Below are 20,803 nucleotides of genomic sequence, written 5' to 3'. Positions count from 1 at the left end.
CCCCCCCCCCTTCAAAGATCTCGCAGCAAGCCCCTCCCCGCCCCGGAGCAGTGGGGACGCGTTACAAACCACCGGCCTTAACACCCCCCGGCAGCAGCCCGGGCGCCCTAGGCGGGAGAGCTGGCTGGGGCAGCCAGCGGGGAGCGGCTGGCTGGTTTTTACGCCCCGGGGATGAGCTGACTGGTGCCTGGCCGGCTGCAGCCCCTGGACTCCCTGTCTCCGGCCCCCTCCCCGAGCGCGGTGTGTCACCCGCGCCTGGAATCCCGCCCCGGCTCCTGCCCGCGCCTGGGGGGGGGGGGCGATGAAGGGGAGGGCAGTGACTCCGCACCACGCCGCCACCTGCCCCTTTGCCAGCCGCTCCCTCTCCCCCCGCCAGGCTCCTCCCCGCCCGCGGCCGCCGCTCCGTGACTTTCCCGGCGCGGCTGGCTGTGGGCAGGGCAAGGGGCGCAGTCCCGGCTCCAGGGGAGCAGCAGCAGCAGCCGCGGGGCAAACTCCACAGCTAGCCCGGCCCGGCTGGAACAGGAGCGCGGCGGGCGCCCCTGGGCTCGGGAATCCCGCCCCACCGCGGGTTAGAGCAACGGGGGAGTCCGGCGGTGAGTGGGTTGCGGTGGCTCTGGGGGGTGGGCGTGTGACGGGGGCTCATCGACCCCGCCCGCAGCCAGCGGCGACTCGTGTGTGTCCTTGGCAGGGATTTGGCAGCTCTCTTTGGAAACTCGCTTTCAACGTATTGGCTGGGTCGAAGGCAGCGCCTCGGGTGGCCCCGGCGGCATTGCCAATGCCGAGATCCCAGCCTTGGAATTGCACGCCGGCTCCGGTCGGTAGTGGCTGGAGCAGGTTCGTCCCTTGGCTGGGATAGTGGGGGTGGGAAATCAGCACAGAATGTAGTTAGTGGGTGGTTAGATATTGCCGAAAAATAACCCTGCCCATATGCAGGGTGTTGGGTAACCATTCAAGAGCCCTGGCTCCCCTGAGAGTTTATGTGGAACAGCAAATGTTGCCTTTCCAAAGGGATCTTTTGATGCCCCTTCTAGTCCCCCTTATATGACAGCTGGTGCTTCATAAATAACCCATCCTTCATGCTAGGCAGGTGTCTCAAAAAGCGGTGTAATTAGACGAGGATGGGATGGCTTTTGTTTCTAGGATCACAAAAGAAATGAGAGAGTTGTTACCTGCTTTGTCTTAGCTGTTTGAAATTTGACAGCTTTATGCTCATCTTGATGTTCTCGGGGAACACAGATCATATGTGAACATAGAACTGGGTGCTAGGAACTCTTGAATTTTGCAACAGACTTGCTACCTGCTATTGGGCGATTCATGTAGTTGCTCCATGCCTCAGTTTCACCATCGGTAAAATGGGGATAATGGATATTTTCCTTACAGGGGTGTGGTGAGACTTTACTTGGCAAAACACTTTGAGGTCCTTGGATGGAAAGCATGATGTAGTGCAAAACAGTAACGTGCATCCTGATCACTGTATGTAATAATAGTGTCATTGGTAGATATGGCATCTTAAAGGCAAAAAAGACACTTCCTTATATTGTAATCATTTCAGAGGAACATCTAATTTATGAAATTGTGCAAATAGTCTTTATGCATGTGAGTAGCTCATTGGTTTCAGTGGGGCTACTAACAAGTGTGACTCAAATGAGTAAGGATTGAAGCATTAGGCCCTAAATTGCTTAGCCACCCACCACTGTATGCCCTTGCCCTCCACACACATCTCTTGGGTACCAGAGTGGTTGGTGAGCACAGTACACAACCCTGGATAAATACATTTTTCCATCCTCTGTCCCACAGTAGGTAAGAGGAATGGGAAAGTCTGAGTGAATACTGTGGATGGAATAATAGAGTACTTTGATATCCCTGGGGAAAAAAGGCCATGAGTGCTCTACAAACACTAAATTAAACCTCCTAATAACAACTGAGTAAATATTATCTAGCTTTCACAGTTGTGGGGGAGGGGAACTGAGAGATTGAGCAATTTGTCCAAGGTCACGCTGAATGACTGTCAGAGGTGAGACTAGCTCAGAATTCTTTACTAGTCCTGTACTCTTATCATTCAATATAAAAATATGTTGATATTGCTATATTTTTACAAAAGACCCCATTTCTGGGGGGACATTTCCTGCATTTTCAGCTAAATTCATATAAAGTAACTCTCCCCACCCCCAAACTATCTCTTCTCTTCCCCCCGCCCAGCCCAATTTAAAAATGGATTCCAGGGGTGAAATTTTTGACCCCTTTGAAGTCAATAGCAGAACTTTCATTGACCTCAGTAGGGCCTGGATTCACCCCAGGGTTTTTCAGCAGTAGACCAAAAAGAGACAAGTATATTCCAACTTAATTCCTTTAAATATCCAGTTTTTAATATCTCTTATTTATTAAGTGCTAACAATGTCACTAGCTCTGTAGAAAGCATGAAATGACAGTCCTCCTTTTGCAAGCTTATATTCTAACAGACCTAGAGGAAATACCAGCACAATTGGGGGAAACAGAGGCGGGAGCAACTTTGAATTTTGATTTCAGTGGTTTGTTACTTCAGATGAGCATCACAAAAGAAATGATGCTGTAGAGGTAAATGAATGAAGATAGGGAATTTGCTATAATCATTGCCGTTATACAAATGTGTATGGGACACAGTCATAGGAAAAACATAACAAATTCAAATTAGGTAGGGCTAAAACATAAAAGCCAAGAAATACAAATTAAGTAAAGTAGACACAGGCTGAGAAATGTAACCTTTAATTTGACAATTTTGTCTTTCCTGACAGTATAATTTTAAAAACTATTAATATAGATCAAATGTAGCACAGTAGTGCTACCAGGAAACCCCCCACCAACTTTAAATAGCAGGTTAGGGTGTTGGCCAAGGCACCTTTTTGGAGGAACCCACCATCTTTAAGGTCCCAATCCTTCAAGCTGATGTTCATGGATGAGCCCCTACTCCCATGTACTGTTCAAGTAAAGTCAATAGATGACATATAGATGCAGGGGTCTGTACATGCAGAGCAAGTTGCAGGATCAAGGTAATAAATTTGCCAACTGTGGTGGTGGCATAACTAATCATAAATAGAACAGAGCACATTTATTTGTATTTAGTCTATTTTTCTGCTCCTAAAATATGCACTAGTAAATGACAATTACTGATCACCTGTTTATTGAATGTATTCAAATATTCTTGATTTTTTTTTTCACTGCCCCCCATGCTTCCCGTTTCTGGATTCCTTGTTTGGAATAGTATTGCAAGGCCAATAGAGTTGCATGGTATTGTTTCTGTTCCTTACCAGAATGCGCACACAAGTACTTCTGGCATGAACACTGGCTGATGTGTGTGGTGGGTTTTTTTTTGCTTAAATTGGACGTTTAACTGGACTTTGCTACTGCCATATGGCTCTCTAGTTCCTTCCTGTGGCACTTAGTTGGAGGGGGCAGAGTTCTGGTAATGTACATGTGCATTATAAATAGAACCATTTCCATTTTGCATGATGCAGAATAATTCAGCAGTTTAACGAAGTCCCAGAAAATACTCTGGTCTGGAACAATCAAGGAACACAGGAGGAGCATTTACATTTTATAAATGGGGTGAGTCTTCTACCCAGATACTAGAGCTGGGTGGGAAATAGTTTTCCTATCCTGCAAAAGTTGTTGAGACTGAAATTCTTTGTGCTGAATCAGGACAAAAAGTTAATCTTGAACATTTTTGTGAACTGAAAATCCCTCCATCGCCCCCACAAAAAATGTGGTTTGTGTTTATCAAAATATTTCATTTTGATTTTGATGATTTTTAATTTAATTTTTTTTCTTACTTTATCTTAAATATATTTTTTTAAAAGTTGTTTCTAAAAGGAAGACTGGAATTCTTCATTTTGAAAAACAGGATAGGAAAACAAATTATTTTGACAATTTCTAAACCTTTTTCAAGTTGAACAATTTGTTGAAGCCCACCCTTTTCTGCAAAAAAAGTTTTGGTTTCAACAATTCAGAATTTTCCAAGGAAAAAAAGTTTTGTCAAAAAATTCCCAGCTCTACTTGACACTTGAATGGTCTTTTTCACAGTATCTTGTTCATTGTGGATGAGGCTTAATTGCTCCAGCACACGCGCATTGTGTGGAATTCACCCCTGTGCAGAGGACCAGCTCAAGGCCCATATGTCAACAAAGACCTATTTTGAGGGCTAAATGGTACACAGATCTAGGGTGACCAGACAGCAAGTGTGAAAAATCGGGGTGGGGAGGTAATAGGAGCCTATATAAGAAAAAGACTCAAAAATCAGGACTGTCCCTATAAAATCGGGACATCTGGTCACCCTACACAGATCACTGTCAGCCACTTTGCACAGGGGTGAATTCCACCCAGAATGCTAAACTGTCTGAATGTGTTCAGAGAAACGGTGGGTGAGGGAATATCTTTTATCAGAACAACTTCTGTTGGTGAGAGAGACAAGCTTTTGAGCTTACACAGAGCTCTTCTTCAGGTCTGGGAAATGAATTCAGAGGGTCACAGCTAAATACCAGATGGAACAGATTATTTAGCAGAAGTAAACAACACACATTTCAAGGGACCATTCAAGATGAAGTGGCCCGTTAACACTCCGTCAATCACAGGGAGAAAAAGGGAGGGGAAAACATCTGATGGGAGGGTTGTTAGAGGATTTCAGATTGTAGTAATAAGCCATAAATCCAGTGTCTGTTCAGTCCATGATTTTTAGTGTCTAGCAAAGTTATGAATTTAAGCTCCCAGGCTCATCTTTTGAAAGTGTTGTGCAGATTTCCTTTTAGAATGAGGACTGATAGGTCAGATATAGATAGATCACTTTGTGAAAAGTGTTCAGTCGCAGGTGATGTGGTGTTTTTGTCTTGTATCGTTTTTTTGAGAGCGTACTAGTGATTGTTTTGTTTCACCCACATAGTTGCTATTGGGGCATTTAGTGCACTGGATGAGGTACACCACATGTTGTGATAGGCATGTGTCTGACCCCTGGATCTTGAAAGGTGTGGTATAGGGGGTGTTAATCACTGTAGCAGTGGAGATATGTCTGCAGGTTTTGCATCTGTTTTTCTGGTAGGGTCTGGTGCTGCTTTGAGTTGGTGTGTCCTGCTCTGTGGGGAGTTTGCTTCTGATGATGAGCTTGGAGAGGTTCAGGGGTTGTTTGAAGGCCTGAAGAGGAGGTTCAGGAACGATTTATTTCAGAATGCGTTCAGGCACTGTAACAGAAGCATTTGGTAATACTTCCCTGATAAAATGAAAGTTGTCAATATTTTGATGAACATACAGTGCAGGAGCTCAAATGAGCACAGATGATCCAACTAAGTACCCTTTCTTTTAAAAGTAATCGGAATTGGAATATTTCAACAATTTTATTACACTTCTGTGTAAATCATGACATTATTAATTTGCAAAAAGAACAGGAGTACTGGTGGCACCTTAGAGACTAACACATTTATTTGAGCATAAGCTTTCATGGGCTACAGCCCACTTCTTCAGATGCACAGAATGGAGCATATATTGAGGATATATATATATATATATATATATATACACATACAGAGAGCATGAAAGGTGGGAATTGTCTTACCAACTCTGAGAGGCCAATTAAGTAAGAGAGAAAAACTTTTGAAGTGATAATCAAGATAGCCCAGCACAGACAGTTTGATAAGAAGTGTGAGAATACTTACATGGGGAGATAGATTCAATGTTTGTAATGGCTCAGCCATTCCCAGTCTCTATTTAAACCTAAGTTGATTGTATCTAATTTGCATATCATTTTCAGCTCAGTTTCTCGTTGGAGTCTGTTTTTGAAGCTTTTCTGTTGCAAAATTGCCACCCGCAGGTCTGTCATTGAATGACCAGACAGGCTAAAGTGTTCTCCTACTGGTTTTTGAATGTTATGATTCCTGATGTCAGATTTGTGTCCATTAATTCTTTTGCGTAGAGACTGTCCAGTTTGGCCAATGTACATGGCAGAGGGACATTGCTGGCACATGATGGCATATATCACATTGGTAAATGTGCAGGTGAACGAGCCCGAGATGGTGTGGCTGATGTGATTAAGGTCCTATGCTGGTTTCCCTTGAATAGATATGTGGACAGAGTTGGCATTGGGCTTTGTTGCAAGGATAGGTTCCTGGGTCAGTGTTTTTGTTCAGTGATGTGTAGTTGCTGGTGAGTATTTGCTTCAGGTTGGGAGGCTGTCTGTAGGCGAGGACTGGCCTGTCTCCCAAGTCTGTGAGAGTGAGGGATCATCTTTCAGGATAGGTTGTAGATCCTTGATGATGCGCTGGAGAGGTTTTAGTTGGGGGCTGAAGGTGACAGCTAGTTGTGTTCTGTTATTTTCTTTGTTGGGCCTATCTTGTAGGAGGTGACTTCTGGGTACTCGTCTGGCTCTGTCAATCTGTTTTGTCACTTCAGCAGGTGGGTATTGTAGTTTTAAGAATGCTCGATAGAGATCTTGTAGGTGTTTGTCTCTGTCTGAGGGATTGGAGCAAATGCGGTTGTATCTTAGAGCTTGGCTGTAGACAATGGATCGTGTGGTGTGTCCTGGATGGAAGCTGGAGGCATGTAGGTAAGTATAGCGGTCAGTAGGTTTCCGGTATAGGGTGGTATTTATGTGACCATTGCTTATTAGCACAGTAGTGTCCAGGAAATGGACTGCTTGTGTGGATTGATCTAGGCTGAGGTTGACGGTGGGATGGAATTCCTCAAGGGCTTCTTTTCCATGGGTCCAGATGATGAAGATGTCATTAATGTAGTGCAAGTAGAGTAGGGGCGTTAGGGGACGAGCGCTAAGGAAGCTTTGTTCTAAGTCAGCCATAAAAATGTTGGCATACTGTGGGGCCATGCGGGTTAGCTGTGACATTATCGGGGATAGTGTTCCTGAAAGCTTGTAGTCTATCTTTGTGTGGAATATTGGTGTAGAGGGCTTCTACATCCAGAAAACACCATCCGGGCCACTATGGATGTAGAAGCCCTCTACACCAATATCAAACGGTCTGTACTGGGCTATCTTGATTATCACTTCAAAAGTTTTTTTTCTCTTACTTAATTGGCCTCTCAGAGTTGGTAAGACAACTCTCACCTTTCATGCTCTCTGTATGTGTATATATATCTCCTTCGGATGCATAGAATGGGACATATATTGAGAAGTGGGCTGTAGCCCATGAAAGCTTATGCTCAAATAAATTTGTTAGTCTCTAAGGTGCCACAAGTACCCCTGTTCTTTTTGCGGATACAGACTAACACGGCTGCTACTCTGAAACCTGTCATTATTAATTTGACTAATGCAAAATGCTAATGCTTGTTAAGTAGGGACATTGGCCTTTCTCCATGTATCTTGCCCATGCAGTAAGGACTGAAGGATTGGGGGATGTGTGAAAAGACCACACAAAGTGAACCTGTAAAACAATTCCTTTTCCTGTTGTTTTCTCCTTTCCCACTCAGCTAAAATTCTTCGGTAATCTTGTTTACATATACACTGTTGAAAACTTGTAGGGGGTCACAACTGAATGATGACAGGTAGCAGTGTTAGTCTGTATCAGCAAAAACAACGAGGAGTCCTTGTGGCACTTTGGAGACTAACAAATTTATTTGGGCATAAGCTTTCGTGGGCTAGAACCTACTTCATCAGAAGCGTGAAGTGAAAAATGATGGGGGTGCTTTACAAAGTGTGAGGTCAGTCTAACAAGATAAATCAATTAACAGCAGGATACCAAAGGAGGAAAAATAACTTTTGAAGTGGTAAGAGAGTGGCTCATTACATACAGTTGACAAGAAGGTGTGAGTAACAGTAGGGGGACATTAGTACTGGGGAAATTAAGTTTAGGTTTTGTAATGACCCAACCACTCCCAGTCTTTGTTCAGGCCTAATCTGATGGTATCCAGTTTGCAAATTAATTCCAGTTCTGCAGCTTCACCTTGGAGTCTGTTTTTGAAGTTTTTTGTTGTTGAAGAATTGCCACTTTTAGGTCTGTTATTGAGTGACCAGAGAGATTGAAGCGTTCTCTTACTGGTTTGTGAATGTTATGATTCCTGATGTCAGATTTGTGTCCATTTATTTTTTTGCATAGAAACTGTCCGGTTTGGCCAATGTGTATGGCAGAGGGGCATTGCTGGCACATGATGGCATATATCACATTGGTAGATGTGCAGGTGAACGAGCCCCGGATGGTGTGGCTGATGTGGTTAGGTCCTATGCTGGTGTCCCTTGAATAGATATGTGAACAGAGTTGGCACCAGGGTTTGTAGCAGGGTTTGGTTCCTGGGTTGGTGTTTTTGTTGTGTGGTGTGTAGTTGCTGGTGAGTATTTGCTTCAGGTTGGGAGGCTGTCTGTAGGCGAGGACTGGCCTGTCTCCCAAGTCTGTGAGAATGAGGGATCATCTTTCAGGATAGGTTATAGATTCTTGATGATGCGCTGGAGAGGTTTTAGTTGGGGATCATAGATGATGGCTGGTGGTGTTCTGTTTCTTTCTTTGTTGGGCCTGTCTTGTAGAAGGTGACTTCTCGGTACCCTTCTGGCTCTGTACCCTTCTGGCTCTGTCAATCTGTTTCTTCACTTCACCAGGTGGGTATTGTAGTTTTAAGAATGCTTGATAGAGATTCTGTAGGTGTTTGTCTCTGACTGAGGGATCGGAGCAAATGCGGTTGTATCTTAGAGCTTGGCTGTAGACAATGGATCGTGTGATGTGGTCTGGATGAAAGCTGGAGGCATGTAGGTCAGTAGGTTTCCGATCTAGGATGGTGTATATGTGATCATCATTTATTAGCACTGTAATGTCTAGGAAGTGGACCTCTTGGGTGGACTGGTCCAGGCTGAGGTTAATGGTGGGGTGGAAATCGTTGAAATCTTGGTGGAATTCCTCAAGGGCCTCCTTCCCATGGGTCCAGATGATGAAGATGTCATCAGTGTAGCACAAGTACAGTACGGATGTTAGGGGACGAGAGCTGAGTTTTTCTACCTGTAATGTTTTTTGTTGTGTATTTTGTTTAGCCATGACTATAAATCAGCACCATGATTTTGCATAGTTTACAGTTTAGTTTGTTTACTTGTTTTATTTTATACTTACTTCCTTGTCTTTTATCCTTCCTCATCAAAGTGTTTGCTCTGACGTAGCTAGACCTATAAATAACTGGTCTGATTTATTTACTGCTGATTCGTATCTCAGAAACTTGGCAAACAACTAATAAGTTTCAGGACACAAGACTGCTAAAACGTATAGTGAGTACAAAGGTGGAGGACATATACTGTCATCATGAGGCTGTAGATATCTAGACTAAGGTGAGTGAGTTTGCTTAAATTAGGCTTCTGAAAGTACAAGCACAGTACTGGTTTCCATACATGTTGTGTTGCTATCAAAACTAATGCTGTCTTTCCTTTTAGGTTATATCTACGCTACCACTTATGTTGGTATAATTTATGTCGCCCAGTGGTGTGAAAAAGCCACCTTCCTGAGCAACATAAGTCATACTGACCGAAGCACTGGTGTGGACAGCGCTATGTACTGGTGAGAGAGCTTCTCACACCAACATAGCTACCACCACTCGTGGGGGCTGGAGTATGTTGGCTTTGAGCAGCTACATTAGAGAGTTTACAGCTGCACTGCTGTAAACTCTCTAATCTAGTGTAGCCGTAGCCAATTACAGAGTCTGAGGAAGCTAATGTAATTAATAATAGCACTTTTTGTTTCCAAAGCTCTGTACAACTATAAAGTAATTCAGAATGCTATGTGTGGCGTGTAAGCATTATTGCCGTTTTTCAGCTGGGGAACCAGAGACAGAAAGAAATTACTTACTGTCGAGCTATGAGGAAGTCATTGGCAGAGCTGAGATTAAAAGACAGGGTTTCCTGACCCCCAATTCCTTCCTCTAGAGACTATTTGCTTGTTTTAGTAATAGAGTAAAGGCTCCTAACTAGTGGGACTTTTGGGGACATTATGTTGTGAGAGATCTTTTTTAGAGTGTGCAATAAGCTCTCAAATACCACACAGTGATTTCAAATACTTAGTCATTGATCACTGTTAGTTTGCTCCTAAATTTATTAGCTTCTTTATATTTGAACAATGACAGGTCTTTTCTTTTACTTTTAGTTTAGCTACAGATATATGTTTCAGTTGTAACTGATTAGAACAAACAAACAGGAATTTGATGTCCTCTTTCCTTAAATATTTGTCTCAATTTCAAATTGAGGAGACTGGGAGGAAATGACTGATCTTGTTTACTGTATTTTTTGAGGTGCAAAACTTATTGTAAAACTAAATTAAGCTATTGCTAGCTTTGACACTGAGTAGCTTCAGGCTTCCCATAGGGTGAAATCAGATGGCTAGAATCTTTTTGAGGAATTTCCCCCAATTTCTTAAGAGCATTATTGAGGCACCGCATTTTGTGTGTTAAACATTAGAACCATTAAAAATGCCATATTAGTAACTGTACTGTAAAAATGCAAATGCAACTGGACTTGATCTTCCCTTTCTCCGGGTCTGTGATTGGCTGGATATTGTCAGTGTCTATGCTGGGTGTTCAGGGCTAAAATTCCATCTTTGTTATTGCACAGTGTTTTTGCCAGCTACCTGGGGCAGCAAGTTCTAGTGGTGACTGAAGGGATGCTGGGAAGGTTGATGGCTCAGATTTAACAATATAATAGGAATATGTCTAATGCCCAATTAGTCTTGGAAAATTTATCTACTGCTCTAAAATAAGCTTTGCAGCATCCGCTGCCTGGCAATCCTATGATAACAAGCACAATTGCACGTATGTGACATTCTTCTACTCTGGAGGAAGTGCCTGGGGGAGAAACTGTGGGAGAAGGAGGTCAGAGAGGTGCCAGTGAAAATATTAAAAAAAAAAAAAAAAAAAAAAAAAAGCTTTCAAAATTCTTTCGGGTGACTTCTACTATGTTGGCTATTCAAACATTTTTAGTATTTTGATCCACAGTTTTGTTTCTGACGGTTGTGAGGTCATCTGAGTAAAAAGTTCTGAATTGTGTGTCATGATCAACTCTCTGCACAGCCAAGGAACTACCCAATAACAACCTACACTTTCATAGAGACTATTTTAATAGTCTCTATTAAGGGTCTAGCTGTTTCTAATAGCAAAGAACAGTTATGAGACCATTTCCCCCCCTTTTTAATAAGCTATCTCCTGTATATGCACTGAAAATAAACAAATTATTTACTTTTGCATAACACTTTTGGAAAGTTTCCGGTTCAGTCATAGCAATTTTTATTTACACAAACATTTCTGATTCATGCTTTGAAATACCCTCTTACTGGTTTTATTTACAATATGCACTGGCAGGCCTGCAAGCTGACAAAACATCTTTCAAACTGAACAAAAACAGATTTTGGACTGATCATATAGTCACAATATCATAATTAATTTGATCTATAGCTTTAATGGAAATTTTAATAGGTACAAAACTATAAATGTGCCCATTATGCAGGTAAACCCTTTTTGGACAACCCAAGCTAAGGAATGTCCAGTGTTTTACCTTGGATGGCTGTTCTTGAAGATAAATCTAGAGTGCTTCAGGAAGTGTTGCTGGTGGTCTCCCAAAAGGTTTCACTCTTCCCTGTAAACCATCAGCTAATGATACAGCATTTTGAGGTCATCAGCTATTCCAGGGCACTGTTCCTGAGCGTGGGTGGAGGGCAGAGGAAAAGAGTCAGACCAGATGATCATAATGGTCCCTTCTGACTTTAAAGTCTATGAGTTCTAAGAGGGCATCTGGTTGGTGACCACTCCATCTTCCATAAAGTCAGTGGGAGTTTTTCTGTTAACTTCGGTGATTATTGGATCAGGCCCCAGGTGCACAACCTTTCTTCAGAAGGCGTCAAAGGATAACTTAAACACTCATAATTCCTTCAGACAGAGAACTGCAGTATGATAAGCAGCTCCAGTGAGTTACATGGAGGTTGTATTGGCATTTTTATTCAAAGCCATTGGGCGGTGTGAACTCCCACCCATCTTATGAATAAGGATATGATGGAAAGTTATTTCCCAAGTGAATACTGAGGCATTTATCGCTGTTATCAACATGCAGAGATACAAAAGTTAAACTTTATTAAAATTCAGTTATCCTAACATCTTTTCATCTGAAAGTATTTGTGCCGCTTCTTTCACGCTGTTAGAAGAAAATTGTTCTTTGAAAGTTGACACTATACTCTGGAAAAAAACATGAGTTGGTTTTTACATAGGATGGAAATCAAGTACAGCTTTAATTACTAGGAGACTAATAGTCTCTCCGTAATAGTAGCTAGCATGTTAAGAACATAAGAATGGCCATACTGGGTCAGACCAAAGGTCCATCCAGCCCAGCATCCTGTCTGCTGACAGTGGTCACTGCCAGGTCCCCCAGAGGAAGTGAATCTAACAGGTAATGATCAAGTGATCTCTCTCCTGCCATCCATCTCCAGCCTTTGACAAACAGGCTAGGGACACCATTCCTTACCTATCCTGGCTAATAGCCATTAATGGACTTAACCTCCATGAATTTATCTAGTTCTCTTTTAAACGCTGTTATCGTGCTAGCCTTCACAACCTCCTCAGGCAAGGAGTTCCACAGATTGACTGTGTGCTGTGTGAAGAAGAACTTCTTTTTATTTGTTTTAAACCTGCTGCCCATTAATTTCATTTGGTGGTCCCTCGTTCTTCTATTATGGGAACAAGTAAATAACTTCTCCTTATTCACTTTTTCCACAGCACTCATGATTTTATATACCTCTATCATATCCCCCCTAGTCTCCTCTTTTCCAAGATGAAGAGTCCTAGCCTCTTTAATCTCTCCTCATATGGGACCCATTCCAAATCCCTAATCATTTTAGTTGCCCTTCTCTGACCCTGTTCTAGTGCCAGTATATCTTTTTTGAGATGAGACCACATCTGTATGCAGTATTCAAGATGTGGGTGTACCATGGATTTATATAAGGGCAATAAAATATTCTCTGTCTTAGGCTAGGTCCACACTACCCACCTGATTTGGCGGGTAGAGGTTGATCTTCTGGGATCAATTTATCGCGTCTCATCTGGACAAGAGAAATCGATCCCAGAAGCGCTCCCCCATCGACTGCGGAACTCCTGCTCGCCGAGAGGAGGAAGGGCTGTCGACGGGGGAGCTTGCCTGCGCCGCGTGGACCCGCAGTAAGTAAACTTAATTCCATCTAGGAAACGTCGACTTCAGCTACGCTATTCTTGTAGCTGAAGTTGCGTTTCCTAACTCGATCCCCTGCCCCAGTGTGGACCAAGCCTTATTCTCTATCCCTTTTTTAATGATTCCTAACATCCTGTTCGCTTTTTTGACTGCGGCTGCACACTGCGTGGACGTCTACAGAGAACTATCCACGATGACTCCAAGATCTTTCCTGATTAGCTGTAGCTAAATTAGCCCCCATAATATTGTATGTATATTTGGGGTTATTTTTTCTAATGTGCATTACTTTACATTTATCCACATTAAATTTCATTTGCTATTTTGTTGCCCAGTCACTTAGTTTTGTGAGATCTTTTTGAAGTTCTTCACAGTCTGCTTTTGTCTTAACTATCTTGAGCAGTTTAGTATCGTCTGCAAACTTTGCCACCTCACTGTTTACCCTTTCTCCAGATCATTTATGAATAAGTTGAATAGGATTGGTCCTAGGACTGACCCTTGGGGAACACCACTAGTTACCCCTCTCCATTCTGAAAATTTACCATTTATTCCTGCCCTTTGTTCCCTTTTAACCAGTTCTCAATCCATGAAAGGATCTTCCCTCTTACTACCCTTAGGACATTTTTAAATCTAGTACAGTTTTACATGAGGTGGGGTAGTATTTTAAATAGACCTTATTAATTAGTTTACCATCTGGCCTACTTTAAAATCTAGCAAAATATGATGTGATTTTTAATACTTTTGTATAAATATTGATTAATAAATAGACACACTATCACTAGGGCCTATATTTAGTGATTTGTTAACACAGAACAATTATCAGCCAGCAAAGGGAGGGCAAGCTAACGCAAACTGTATTGGTAATTCTGGTGCAAAAGCCAGTGACTGATGAGGCACTATAGCTTCATCTCTTTCTGCAAACACAGGAGGAAATAGTTGGTGAAATAACAAAGGATAAAGTGGGTATGAGAAACTTACTTTAAAAATTCCTAGCAGTATCTTACACTATGGAGAGTAAAAAATGCCTAGTGTTTTTTGTAGTGGAAGCATTTGGCCTGGTCTACCTTACAAATTGGGGTTAGCATAGTTACAGCACTTGTGGTGTTAAAAAATCCACACCCCTGAGCACTATCCTGCCCTAATTCTTGCTGTAGGAGCAGCTAAGCTGACAGAAGAATGCTTCTGTTGGCCTAGCTACCGTCACTTAGGGAGGTGGAGTTCCTGCAGTGATGGAAAAACATCTTCCGTTGCTGTAGTCTTATGTTTATACTACCAGGTCACAATGGCATAGCTACCTGGCCGTAGCTATACTGCTGTAGTGCAAACATGGCCTAATCCTGGTCTATACTGAAAATTTAGGTCAACCTAGCTATGTTGCTCTGGGGCTTGAAAAATTCACACCCTCAAGTGTGAATTCACACCCTTAGTTAGGCCAAACTAAGCCCCAGTTTAAATGCCATTGGGTTGATGGAAGAATCCTTCTATCGATCTAGCTTAGCTACCACTTCTCAGGGGGGTGGATTAACTACAGCAATGGAAACCCCCTTTCTGTTGCTAGAGCAATTGTTTACACTATGGTGTTACAGCAGCACAGCTGCAGCTTCATAGCTGTGCCACTGAGGCATCTGTAGTGTAGACATAGCCTAAGTCTTTTATTTAAGAAGCTGACCAAGCAGCAGATATTTCTAAGGTTGCGTTGATTACCATTCTGTTTTCATATCACCTTTTCCAGAGAATAGAATAACCCCTTCTGCGAAGTGTTACTCAACCACTGAGGTGGGGCAGAACTGCGTGCCACCATTATATGCTGTGAACATCTGAGTAAGAATGGATGAGACATAAAACAGAGGTACTGACGACTTGTGTTCACTTGATTCATTGCCTTTCCTGTAAGTAAGAGTAAATGGTTTTAACCCCAGTGTCCTGCCCAAATAAGACTAATAGCATTCTGCTGACCTAAATTTCTCCTGTGGCTTTGACCAGTTCTGTTCCCGCCCCCACCCCCCTGGCTTTCCTATTCTAAATTGCTGTGGAGTGTTGGTATGTTCTAACTGTTTATGCCACTGGTGCAATCCGCTGAAGAGATGGCTGCAATTTAGTCCTTGTCATAACTATAAAGGGAAGGGTGTAACAGCTGTCCTGTGTACAGTACTATAAAATCCCTCCTGGCCAGAGACTCCAAAATCCTTTTCCCTGTAAAGGGTTAAGAAGCTCAGGTATCTGGCTGGCATCTGACCCAAAGGACCAATAAGGGGACAAGATACTTTCAAATCTTGGGGGGGGGGGGGGGGGGGGGAGGGAGGGAAGGCTTTTGTTTGTGCTCTTTGTTTGGGAGTTCGTTCGCTCTTGGGACCGAGAGGGACCAGACATCAATCCAGGTTCTCCCCATCTTTCTAAACAAGTCTCTCCTATTTCAAACTTGTAAGTAAATAGCCAGGCAAGGCGTCTTAGTTTTACTTTGTTTTCTCAACTTGTAAATGTACCTTTTACTAGAGTGTTTATCTTTGTTTGCTGTACTTTGAACCTAAGACTAAAGGGGAGTCCTCTGAGCTCTTTAAGTTTAATTACCCTGTAAAGTTATTTTCCATACTGATTTTACAAAGATAATTTTTACCTTTTTCTTTAATTAAGTTCTTTTTAAGAACCTAATTAATTTTTCCTTGTTTTAGATCCAAGGGGTTTGGATCTGTATTCACCAGGGAATTGGTGAAGGTCTCTCAAGGCTTCCCAGGAAAGGGAATTAGCTTGAGATGGTGGCAGCGAACCAAAGCTAAGCTGGTAGTTAAGCTTAAAAGTCTTCATGCAGGCCCCCACATTTTGTACCCTAAAGTTCAAAGTGGGGATACAGCCTTAACAGTCCTATTCTTCTCATTACCAATCTTCCTATACCAGAGTCCCCTATGCCAGGGCTCTGTGCAATCCCATCCTTCCTTCCCCTCCCCGCTCGTGGGCTCCAGCCTGAGCCTGGACATCTACACTGCAATTTTATAGCCCTGTGAGTCTAACACAGGCCTGCTGCGGGTGTTTGACTGCAGTGTACCCTGAGGCAAAAAATTGCCCCTTTCTCAGAGGCGAGACAAGGCTTGGCAGTATCAGTACTCTTGTTTTGAGAGTGAGCACGGCACTCAGTTCACTTTCTTGGGCTGTGGGGCACTTATGCAGCTGGCTGTTACTTGCTGCTGTGCAATAGTTAAGGCTGCATCAGTGTGTTAAGTTTTATAGAAGCATGTTTGTTTGCATTTTGCTTGAATGTAAAGATGAACTTTGAGCTGAAACTTGCACAGGAACATTCCTTTCTGCCTCTCCTTCAGTGATCTCAACAGGAGTTCATTTTTAATGTTTGGCCCCTTAATGGAGAGCAAACTTCTTTTCTTTTCTGGGTGTGCGTGGTGGTCTAACTGAACTTGAAATTGAAAATTTCCATGCATTTTATTCTTAGTCCATAATGTAGCCTAGAACCAGTGTTAATTTTATAGTGTAGCGGAGGAGGATGGCTTTTTTAGTTTTGTCTCTTGATGGTTAACAGTCACTGCCTACCCTCCGCAACAATATTATTACATATTTGAGAGCTGGAGCCTAACAGGAAAACTAAGGTATTAAATCTGTAGTGCTGATAGGTTTACTTTATGCTGTTATATTTAGTTATGTTAGAGGGTTGAGAAACTAATTCTCTTTAATTTATACAATACATTTCTAGACAGAAGTGGATGAGTTAAGAGTGAAATGACAGTCATAACTAAAAACATCACTGTGCTTGTTGGTTTGCAGCTTAACTAGAGATAGTTGAAAAATGGTATTTCTGTCCTGCAGGAAATTCAGAGACTTTGAAATTCCCAAAGTGGGACAAAAAGTTAATCTCTGATTTTGTTTTTTTGTTTTTCAACAAATGGAATATTCTGAAAAATTTAGTTTTAACCTTTATTTTGACAAGATCAAAACATTCTTGTATAATATATACATATTTCAATAATTTCCCATTACGAATTTTGAAATCCTATGTTCCTGCAGAATGTTTTGATTCTGTTTGGAAATGGCATTTTCCAACTGAAAACTGCTGTCACAACTTTTTTCAGCCAGCTCTAATTGTAACACTATGAATGCATGTGTTTTTGTTGTATATTTACAGGTTATCCCAAGTTTTTCAAACACTTGAGCGGTCTCGGCACTGTTGACAAAGCTAAGATGGCTGTAAACTCAGTAAGTAGTTAAATATTCAATTTTATTTTCTGTGGGTAGCAGTCTACTGAGTAATGAATTAATAATCAGGTTAATTAAAAGTGGACATAGGTATACATGGCTTTATTTTTTTAAAAAAGTTTCTTGACTTTAGTTTCCTAATCTATAAAATGGGGAAAATACCTGCCTGCATCACAGGGTATTATGGGGATGAATGAACTAATGCTTCAAGTCTCTGATATCACAGTGATAGATGTAGTTTATGAATCTAGCACTCTGCCATTCTCGGAGGGTACTATGAGAATACAAACCTACCTATCATACAATTACAGTAGAACTTTGTTAATTTACATTAATCATTGGGTGACCAGTTATTGATTATTGTCCTATGGCTAGAAGGAGAAAAAATACACAACATAAAGTATTCTGCATGACAAGATATACCTTGCTGATTATAATGAGTAGTTTTCATTATAATTCAGAATGTAATGGTATTTGTTCTGTAGTGTATTTGGTAAAAGTAATGAAGTCTTAGCAGAGTGCTGTAGTGAGATCTGATAATTAGCACTGAAGCGATGCTGTCAACTGGAAAATCAAATTTATCACTGAAAAATTTGCACCTAACATAGTAACTACCCCCTAAATTTTTACAGCTGAAATATGTTATCAGAAAAAAATACGCAATTTTTCCAGTTTTGTTTTTTATTTTCATTGTTAGTTTCTCTTTTATTGAAAAAAAAATTGTGCAGAAGAGACTCTTAAGGAAGCAAAAAAAAAATTTCTTTATAAAGAAATTTGAAATCTAAATTTAAAACATATTTAGAGGGTGATGTGATCTATTGGAAACTAGTTGTATTTTCTTTTTAAATTAATCCCTCAGTTGAATGTCTCTAAGCCTCTCACTCCACTTCTCAGGAGACTTTGTATATCTATTTTTTGTGTGTGTGAGTGTAATGAATTTATGAATGAGTGCAATGAGAATTAGTGGGCTTTTACTGTATTTACACGCGACACTTAATGTTTTTTTTATAAATGATTATATTGTTCTAACTTTGCAATATGAATGTTTTTTCCCACCTTCACCTCAATTTTGCTATTTAGGAGCTACCACCATATTATGAAAATCATGGTTATCAGCCAGAAAACGTCTATATTTCCAGACAGCCTGGGGATGCTAATGTGTATCCACAGTACCCTCCTCCATATTATCCTCCGTCAGTGCCACATTATGTCCCTAGAGTTCCTGTTCATCAGTCAGCTCCCCCAGTAGTACAGCCAAAGCCTCCATCAGCGAAAATGTGCACATCAGGTAAGATTTGTCTGGTTTTCTTTTTATGTAGATTGATTGCAATCTGGCATGTGTTTAACAGATGAAACTTGTTTCCTTTCAAGCTCTTATGTTGAGGGACTATCCCAGGAGTACCTCTTTGTCCCTGAGAGTGCTAGGTAACCAAACAAGTCAATTACACTATTATACTTTTTTGTAAAAGGTGTGAGGAGTTGGGTGGTTCTTTGAAGTGATGATGAGATGGGGAGACTCTGTAACATCTGAATTGCAGATTCACGCCTGCTTAGTAATGATTGAAAACTGTCCATCTAAGGGCATGTCTTCACTAGTAATGTTAAAACGCTGGCTTTAACACCACGGCATAGCACTGGGAGAGAGCTCTCCCAGTGCTATAAAAACCCCACCTCCACGAGGGGAATAGCTCCCAGCGCTGGGAGCGCGGTTCCCAGTGCTGGGGCACTGTCTATACTGGCACATTACAGCGCTGTAACTTGCAGTGCTCAGGAGGGTGTTTTTTCACACCCCTGAGCGAGAAAGTTGCAGCGCTGTAAAGTGCCAGTGTAGACAAGCCCTAGGTTTACTTGCAGGGAGACAGGGATGGAGGCTAGCCTAGTAAAATAATTTGTTTGCAAACCTAACTCTTCTTTTTCTCCCTTTTTAATTACAGAAGTTAAGAAAGCTCTATGCATCATTTTATCTGTTGCAATAATACTATCGGGTGCCATAATTGCAGCTATCCTTATCTGGTATTTTGGTAAGAATGCATTGTTTGTGTTGATAGAAATCTTTTATTCAAAGCTAAAATGTCTTGAGATTTTTCCATTTCCCAACATAAGTGTGTCATCTTCCAGAAGGGTAAGTTAGAACAGGAAATTCTTATCTATCTCTTTTATGAATGCAACTTATTTTAATATCTAAAAGCTTAATTATTTGTCATAACTAGTGTCACTGTTGCTGTTGTCCTTTCCTTTAACTTCAAATATATTTACATTTGATAAGTGTCCTTGACTCAGCAGCACCCTCTTATTCATCTGAATTCTCTGAGATCCCACAAACTGTTTAGCAACAGTTGGTCTAGGACAAGCTTTTGTACAACTATTTTAGTAATGTGATATCAAAGTATAACTGTGCCTCAGTGGGTCACAACTTAGGATGCCAAATTCAGGACGAACTGCTGAGTGCAGTTTGCCCCAGAGCAAAGGGCTTTTATAAGGTCTAAGTGACACTGGGCATAGAAGTTTTAAGTTACACAGTTTCCTCCTAACTGCAACCCTGAAGGGAAAGGGAAGAAAGGAAGGATTGGGTATGTGTAGACATATTAGGCCTGACTAATTTTTCACAAGTGCTTCGTAGAACTGATCGGAGCACTTCATTGCCATGAAATATGCTGTTTTGTCAAAGCTAAAATGTTTTGTGGAGATGTATTGGTTTTCACTAAACTTTTGAAGGGAAGGTTTTTGGGTCTGGGGCAGAGGCAGATAGTTGGAGGTGCAGACACACCCAACACCACTTCCTATGTCAAAAGTGAACGCATTTCCGTAAAATTTCGGCAAATTGAATAGACCAGGGGTGGCCAACCTGTGGCTCTTCAGAAGTTAATATGTGGCTCCTTGTGTAGGCACCAACTCTGTGGCTGGAGCTGCAGGCGCCAACTTTCCAATGTACCGGGGGTGCTCACTGCTCAATCCCTGGCTCGGCCAGAGGCCCTGGTCCCACTCCACCCCTTCCCGCCACCTCACCTGAGCCTGCTGTGCCCTCGCTCCTCTCTCCCCTCCCCCACCCCGAGCCTCCTGCACGCCACGAAACAGCTGATTGGGAGGTGCAGGGAGGGAGGGGGGAGGCACTGATCGGCAGGGCTGCCGATGGACGGGAGGCGCTGGGAGCTGGGTGGGGGAGCTGATGGGGGGCTGCTGACGTATTACTGTGGCTCTTTGGCAATGTACATTAGTAAATTCTGGCTCCTTCTCAGGCTCAGGTTGGCCACCTCTGGAATAGATCTCCTCTAGTCCACTCTGGTGCTAAACACCAGCAGCTCCCACTTGCTTCAAGTGGAGTCAGGAGAACTCATCAGCTCTTTAAAAAATATAAAATAAAATCAGACTTTCTATTTCATCTTCTAATATTAGAGCTGGTTCAAATAGTTTAATTGAAGCATTTTTTTAATGAAGAAACTGATTTCCACTAAAACACAAATGTTCATTTTG

The 20,803-nt window shown here is 41.9% G+C and overlaps 1 protein-coding gene across 3 annotated transcripts in view; it reads left to right on the top strand.

Annotated features, from left to right (window-relative positions):
• Positions 1-286: 286 nt before the first annotated feature.
• Positions 287-20,803, top strand: part of TMPRSS2 (transmembrane serine protease 2) — a 38,281-nt gene continuing 17,764 nt past the window's right edge. Inside the window, exons 1-5 of one of the 3 annotated variants that reach the window (XM_054049502.1) lie at positions 504-593; positions 14,868-14,984; positions 17,262-17,332; positions 18,413-18,620; positions 19,267-19,353. In XM_054049502.1, coding sequence (XP_053905477.1) covers positions 17,318-17,332; positions 18,413-18,620; positions 19,267-19,353 — 310 coding nt within the window. In that variant the 5' untranslated portion in view covers positions 504-593; positions 14,868-14,984; positions 17,262-17,317. Of the gene's footprint in view, positions 594-13,109; positions 13,129-14,867; positions 14,985-17,261; positions 17,333-18,412; positions 18,621-19,266; positions 19,354-20,803 lie in introns of those variants that run through there. The other 2 variants (XM_054049510.1, XM_054049494.1) reach the window with 2 other exon arrangements.

This window comes from Malaclemys terrapin, chromosome 1, assembly GCF_027887155.1.
Source record: "Malaclemys terrapin pileata isolate rMalTer1 chromosome 1, rMalTer1.hap1, whole genome shotgun sequence".
Lineage (NCBI taxonomy): Eukaryota > Metazoa > Chordata > Testudines > Emydidae > Malaclemys > Malaclemys terrapin.
Note: the sequence above shows the minus strand (reverse complement) of the source record. Positions and strands in the feature narration are given on the sequence as shown.